Here is a 7,392-nt window from a genome sequence, read left to right on the forward strand (position 1 = left end):
GGAGGAAAAATATTCTATTTCTTTAAAAATAAGTTGCTTCCCATACAAATAGCTATTTAAAAATATACAAATAAGGTTTAAGCAATAAAATCTAGCTCCGCGGCTGGAGGTCGAGGGAAGAGGAGAGAGGGAAATGCTGGCTAAATTTCCCCGCTCAGCGGCTGGTGAGGGCGGGGCAGGGGACCCCTGCGCCGAAGGAGGTGGGGCCCGCAGAGAGGTGGGACCGGGGGAACACTCCGGACCTCAGCTTCCAGCCCTGCTTCGGCCACAGAGTCACTCCAAAGTCCGGGGTAGCCCCAGGTGCCCGCGCCCCGCAACGGCCTCACCAGTTCCAAGAGACCAGGGCTGGGGGCGCTAAGTGCTGGTAGGCGGGGAAGAGGCCGAGAGCCGAGCAAGGCCCGAAGGCGGCGTATCCTGGCAGAGGGCAGGCGGCGGCCGGGGACGCACCGCTCTTGTCCTGGGCGGAGGCCGTGCTCAGGTCGCCGCTGCCGCAAGGCTGCCCGTCGCGCACCAGCACGGGGACCACCACGCGGCGCAGCAGGCCCGGTGCGGCGTGCAGCTCCGCAGCGGTTGCCAGGTCAGGCGACTCCGCCGCCCCCGGCGTGCCGGGTGCGCGCGCGCGCTTCAGCTTGTAGCGATGGTTCTGGAACCAGATTTTGACCTGTGTGGGCGTGAGGCGAAGCAGGCGCGCCAACTGCTCGCGCTCGGGCGCGGACAGGTAGCGCTGCTGCCGAAAGCGTCGCTCCAACTCCAGCGTTTGAGCCTTGGAGAACAGCACCCGGCGCTTCTTCCTCTTTTCAGCGTCTGAGCCGGGAGACACCGGCCGAGTGGACGGCCGCTGAGACGAGTCGGACGGGTTGGTCTCCGGGCTGCTCTCGTCCGAGGCTGGGGGCGGCAAAGGAGACACGGCCTGATGAGAACGCCGGCTCCGCCGCGCGCCGGCTGCTTCTCGCGCGCGCGCGTGGAGCCACTGGCCGGAGGGCGCCGCCACTCGCCCGCGGCTTTAGGTCTGAGACCATTTCCTTCCCTGGGCCCACATCTGGACACCCACCTCTCCAAATTCAGTGACCTCATTTATACCACAACCTGAGACCGCGCCTCCTAAGAGACTCACCAGGGCCCTCTTAAAACAAGTCCACACTGGTCGCTGCGCTAGCAGACGAATTTACCGCAAGCTGGGTCACCAACCCAGGCCACCTCCAGGTCTACTGCAATAGTTTGCCAGGTTTGCAAAGCCTTGGAGAGCTAAGTTCGCCACTGCTGCCCATCTCAGACCGAGGCCTGAGAACGTAGCCGTGTTTTCAGACATTTAAGGGTCGTTTCTTAAATATTTAAATATTGTGACCTCTAGAAACAGAAACCCAGATCCCGGGCGTCAGTGCCAGGCTCAAGGATCTGCTCTCAGGATGTGCTGACTCGGGCGCGAATAGCGTAGGGTTTGAGGATGACAGAGCCTCTGGTGCAAGACTGGTTTCGACTTCCCAGTCTCACATGGGTTGGGCGCGTGGTTCTGCTCCCCTCTCCCCATTCCCGCAGTGGTCCTCCGCTTACTCACAGGGGTAGTGGCTGCGCTCGGATTCCAACCAGGTGGCGCAGGGGCCGGGCCCGGGAGCGCGTAGCTCCGGCTCCCGCCTCCGCAGGTGCTGTGCGTCCTGCTCGGGTAAATCCAGGAGGCTGCGCACGGTGAAGCTGAGGCGTCCAGAGGTGGCCATGGCCGAGGAGGGGAAGGAGGCGGGGGCGGAGCAGGCTGGAAACCGAGGGGCGGCCGGGGACGCCGCTGCTACCGGCGGGCGCCAGAGGCGCACGCCATGCACTGGCTGCCGGGATATTAGCGCGCTTACAGCCGAATCTCTGTTTATATAAACAGCTCTTCCCACCCGGGATGCTTTGAAAGCCGAGGTCCGGGTCTCCAGGGTGTTAAGTACCTGAATGAGTGCTGGACCAAAGACCGAGCGAGCCCGGAAGGTGCCACCTCCGCCCACCCCCGCCCCGCCCCGTCCAGTCCCCCTCCCCTCGGCGCCCCATTACCTCCCAGAGGCGGCAGGAAGCAGCTCTACGGCATTAGCGATTCTGTCTGATTAGCCCAAAGTGGGGACAGATAATGGGGATTGTTACCAATGAATAACATCTTGGGTGGCGAGCGGTGGTCACCACCCGCCTGTCCCTGCCCCAGCTTCCTCCTCCTCCTGGGCTGCCACGGGGCCTGGCCCCGCAGGATCGCCGGCTAGGGTGGGGGTGGCATGGGTGGGTTTATGAGCACCCAGGAATTTATTCCCTGTTTGCTTTATTCCTCGAGCTTGTTTGCTAGAGTGTTCGTTTCCCGCAATTATCCGGAAAGTGATTTACAAGGCGGCGTTAAACTCTGGCGCTCTCTTTCTCTTTTTGGTTTGGGCCCCTCTAAGGCTTCAGAGGCGAGAAATTTCAGGAGGGCATAGAGGAGTGGCCTGGTCCCGCCGGCATTTTGAAAGCCTCTAGGAACCACACCCCAAACGTTCCGCCCTTCAAGGTGTGCCAGGGAAGGGCTGGCAGTAGTACAGGAGCTCCAGCTCTGCGCCCCTTTCCCCAGATCGGCAAAACGGAGGCAGAATCCGGCCAAGAAGTTCAGGTCCTTAGTGCCACGCTCCTGAGCCCAGGCCCGCCCGGCCGCCGCCGGCCCTGGGCCCAGCTCCAGTGGCCGCGTTCCTCAAGAGCCCAGCGCACGCCCGCTCTAGAGCCCACGGGCGGCGGCGTTTCATCCAGAGGCCGCGAAGGCCTTGTGGCCTCCTTGACGTCGCCAGACCCTCTGGCGCCACTTGTGAGATTCAGCTATGCGGCCTCAACGTCAGGCCCAGGACCGGGGATACGGCCTCTGCCCCAGGGCAGGCCTCTGGCCTGGGCTTCCCGCTCCAGGAAGCTGCCCGGCCTAGTCCGGTACTGGACCGATTGGGAGAATTAGGGCTGGGCCCGGCGGGCAGAAAAGACAGCCTGCTCGGGGTTTCTCTGCCATCTAGTTCCCACAGCCCCACCCGAGACAATGATCGCGGTGTAAGGCGCAGGGAGCCAGCCGGCGTGGACACATTTTGTTGGTCCATGGCTCCCGCTTCAGTCTAGGGCTCATTGAGGGCACTTTTAGAGGCCTCTCCTCTGCAGCCGTGGTTTGGGTATTTGCTTGCTAAATTCTAGTGAGGGACGCGGCGCTTGGGTGGCCGCACCCGAAATTCTAGGTCCACCTGAGCTTAACTCGGACCTGGCTCCTGCGCAGTGGCCCCGGCTCGCTGGCCCGGTGCACCCTCCCCATCAGCCTCCCTGTCAAGCGTGCCCAAGGCACCCCGGTCTGCGCGACGCGCTGGGTGGTCGGGCGGAGGCAACCCCAATACAGGCCAACTGCTAGGCCGAGGACAAAAGGGAAATGGAGCTCGACGCCCCGGACCTGTTGGAAGCATTTGTTCCAGTCAAGATTTTGCATTTGTTCAGTCCGAAATAATGCGTGATTGACGCCTGCTCACAAAGCTCTTTAGCACGCCGGGATAAATCGGAGCTTGTCCCGTGTTGTCATGGTTTTCAATGGGGTTCAATGGGATTGGGAGCACGATCGACTCTGCTGGCCGTCTCTCTGCGGCCCCGGCAATAGATTTATTAGTTATGTCTTTTTAAATAAGATTAAATTGAAATGACTTGGCTGTCCTCTTTGAGATGGGCGGCAGAGGGAGCCAGGAGTAGACAGCGGGCGGCAGAAGCCCGAAACTCGGTGCCCATTGCGCCCCAGCACCTAAGCTCCAGCTCCCAGAGATTGGGCAGGTCACAGACTGGCCCAGGGCTTCCTGGACTTCTCTCCAGCTACAGCTGGATGCCTGGCAAGCTCTGCTAGCCCATTTCCCGAGACAGGTGGAGGGAGGGCACTGGCAAACACTATCCTAGGGAAGCATTAGGATAGACTCCCATGTGGGGTCTGAACATTATGGCTGTGTCAGGGAGAAGGAGCTCTGGCCTGGGAGTCAGTTGGCATCCCAGCCCAGCCCCTCACTAGCTTTAATGGCCTCATCACTCTGAACATCTCCCCCCACCTCCTTATCTGAAACAGAAGAGAATAGGTATGGTAACTTCTAAGGACCCTACTAGTTTTATCATTACATACTGCTGGAATTTTTCTAAAACTGTGTTGTTGAATTAACCAGCAACTTTGGTCTCCCTCCCCTGCAAGCCCCCCCTCCTTTCTGGCACTCATCCACAGGACTCTGACTCTACATTCTCCAGAATGTTCTAGAAGAGGATGTGCCATCTCCGAGTTTCCAAAGGACCCTCCATAAGAGTAGGGGTGAGGTAGGTAACAGTTTTGGAAAGAGAACCAGAAAACCAAGTCAGGAGATGCAAAAGAAGAGTCTTTCCTGGAGTGACTGACCTCTCTTAGCCTTTTAATCTATTTAACATCCTAAGCCCACACTGACGTGTAGAAATAAGTAAATGGCACTCTTCAATTCTTAAGAGCTCTTCAGCATCAAATATTTGCTTTTACTCTTAGTATTTGGCTCCCAAAGAAGAGATATCCCCCCTGCCCCCCACATCTAGCAGTGGTGCTCTGAGAAGGATCTAGCTCTGGGATTAGCTCCAAATATTACTTCTAGCCTTACCTTCCCTGACCTGGCAACAGTGTTCCTGGGTCCTTCTGTGTTCTAAATATCCCAGGAAAACTCTGTACCTCCTGGTTCTGCATTGCAACTTCCCTGTGTCATTGTGGTTTCCTCAATGCCTCTGCAGGCTAGTCCAGTCTTCCTCTCCACTGGGCTCTGGGACTTTATCTAAATTATCTCTAAGAGCCAGAGCCTGGGGACTCCAGGAGTTTGTTCCATGTAAACTGTGCCTTCTGAAGTAATGGAGGAAAGGAGGTAAACAGCCAGAATTATTAGAGAAAGATGCTTTCTTAATTGCCTTTTCATATCACATAGAGTCAAAAACGTGGGAGGAGAAAATTATTTTGATACGGGGTCAATTGGAAAAACTAGGCAAGATAATAAGTTTCACACATTTTGGAAATCTTTATATAAATTGCCTCCAGCTCATAAGAGATTCTTAGTATCCAAAGTAAACCATTTAACTGAATATCCTTTCTAGATTTTATTTTATTTTATTTTATTATTATTTTTAAAGATTTTATTTATTTATTTGATAGAGAGAGAGACAGCCAGCGAGAGAGGGAACACAAGCAGGGTGAGTGGGAGAGGAAGAAGCAGGCTCCCAGCAGAGGAGTCTGACGCGGGGCTCGATCCCAGAATCCTGGGATCACGCCCTGAGCCAAAGGCAGACCCTTAAGGACTGAGCCACCCAGGCACCCCCCTTTCTAGATTTTAAAATATTGTTTGGTGTTCTGGACATTCAAACTTACTTTGCAACTCAGCGTAGCTTGGGAATATTATTATTTAATTAGATAAGTATTTGTTTCCCTGTAATTGGATGTGGTGCATCTCAATCCTAATAAGAGTTTTAATTGTTAGGCATCTGTGCTATAGTGAATATATTTAAGCAGTCTGCATTAATCGCCTTTTCAAAAGTATTATCCAAGAGGATCATCACTGCTGCGTGCTTAAGAATTTAAGACTAGGAAATTCTGAAATAAAACTAAAGTATCTTGATTTTTTAAAAAATGATTGCATCTATATCGTGCATTCTGTTTTTAAATCCTTCCATTTTGGTTAAGTGTTTCACAAAATCCTGCAAATCTATACAGTATTGAAGAGAGGCAACATTGCAAATTCCCCTTGATAGATGGAGGGCCCTCAACTGCCAGGACATTTTTCTTTGCCTCATAGCAACTGCTCTCCCCTTTTTATCAGTAGTCTGGTTAAAATAGCAAAAGGAAAAAATAAAAATGCACTTTTGATACCTCCAAGAAGAAGTGAATGATCTTGATCAGACTTAGGATAGAAAGAAAAAGCAGCATTTAAAACAGACCTCTTTGCCTTTCCTTCTGAAACCTAGTTGCCATGAATAAGTAAACATTTCCCCTTTAATGGCTAATAATCAATTGCTTGGTGGTGGTCCAGGCCTGGCTGCAACTCATTCTTAGTGGTACCGATGATATATACATACAGGACAAGGAGTGGCAATTACTTTCAGACTGGGGATTTAGTACATCTTTGAAATGGGCTTCAGATTTTATTGCTTAATGTCAAACGGCAAGATTTGAAAGATCCCATCTTAAGTTCCTTAAAATATTGACTTTCCAGGGACTTTTTGTTGTCATTGTTGATCTCTAGGAGAAAAGTTTTTCTCTCCTGCTATGTTTATCTAGTTGTTTAGATATATAATGAAAAAGATAGGGAGTACTATGGTTCAGTGAATTAAAAAGTAAGGGTATTTAATGAAATATCTATAGTCTACGTTTCCTAAAGAGCCAAAAAAAAAATAACCTACAAAAATTTTAAACCAGTTTGTTAAGTATTTCTGGTCTTTTCCATACTTTACAGTGGTATAATATAATGCTAGCATGGAATGTAAGTTGTCAGAATAGAAATAATAACACACCTTGGAGAGGGTGACAAATCTTATTTGCTCAGAGCTGAACTTCTTCATTAAAAAGGATTCATAATCCTTTTTAAAAGATGCTACTTTATACTCCTTTGCTTGACTGATACAGATATAGTTTATATAATATAAACAGTATCCTAGTTGATGTTTGTACAATAAAGGTCCAGGCCCTACGTCACATTTAATGTCACATACAGACACTGACAGAGTAGACTGACCCCAGAAACATATTTTGTGGTATTTGCCCTAGCACCTTACATAGTATTCTACAGTGCCTGCTTATAACCACCAGCACTTCATTTCAAATTAGGTATTTTTTCTTACCCAAGCATTATAATAAGGCCTCTTTTTTATATACCTTTACTTTGAGTTAACTTTGGGATTTTAAAAGGGTTGTATTATTAAAATGAGATATTATTTCTGTCTTATTAGCAGTGATTTAAGCACTAAACCAATTATTAGGCTAGAGAAGTATTTGTTAATATCCGTCGGAGACAGGGACCATAGTCTGTCAGAGGTCTAAAGAATGAAATATTCTATTTTCTTACAGTGAGTGATGATGACAGCAGTAGTAATAAAATATCACTTTACATTTTATACATTTGAGAATGTTACAATATACACTCGCATTTGTTATTGCATCCTGAGTCAGGATAGATTACCTAGGAGAAGCAAAGCTTAAGGAGAGGCTTGAAGGCAGATAGACTGTGATATCCCTAGAATTGAAGAAATTGCGGGGGCGGGGGGGGGGATGAAGAGGATGTAAAGAGGAGAAAGAAAGTCCATTGTAATAGAAGGTATTAGAAAAGAATGATTAAGAGGTGAAAGAGAAAGCAAGTCTGGGCTGGCTTAGAGCAATGGGTTCAATTTGATCTCATCGACTCAGAGAGA

General features: G+C 50.8%; 1 protein-coding gene across 1 annotated transcript; it reads right to left on the bottom strand.

Moving 5' to 3' along the window:
• On the bottom strand, positions 1–2,385 carry NKX2-8 (NK2 homeobox 8). Its single transcript, XM_040620909.1, has 3 exons — positions 2,029–2,385; positions 1,556–1,817; positions 1–885 (listed from the first exon to the last, which is right to left on the bottom strand). Exons 2-3 carry the CDS (start codon positions 1,710–1,712, stop codon positions 323–325), a joined length of 720 nt encoding a protein of 239 aa, XP_040476843.1. The 5' UTR covers positions 1,713–1,817; positions 2,029–2,385; the 3' UTR covers positions 1–322.
• Positions 2,386–7,392: the final 5,007 nt, after the last annotated feature.

This window comes from Ursus maritimus, unplaced genomic scaffold (assembly GCF_017311325.1).
Source record: "Ursus maritimus isolate PB19 unplaced genomic scaffold, ASM1731132v1 scaffold_36, whole genome shotgun sequence".
In the NCBI taxonomy this organism is placed as follows: Eukaryota; Metazoa; Chordata; class Mammalia; order Carnivora; family Ursidae; genus Ursus; species Ursus maritimus.

Excerpts from the sequence above, each read along its gene's own strand:
- NKX2-8 (XM_040620909.1), bottom strand. The coding sequence starts at position 1,712 with ATGGCCACCTCTGGACGCCTCAGCTTCACCGTGCGCAGCCTCCTGGAT. Across the intron at positions 886-1,555 it reads CGAGCGCAGCCACTACCCCT|CCTCGGACGAGAGCAGCCCG; the intron begins GTGAGTAAGCGG and ends TGCCGCCCCCAG.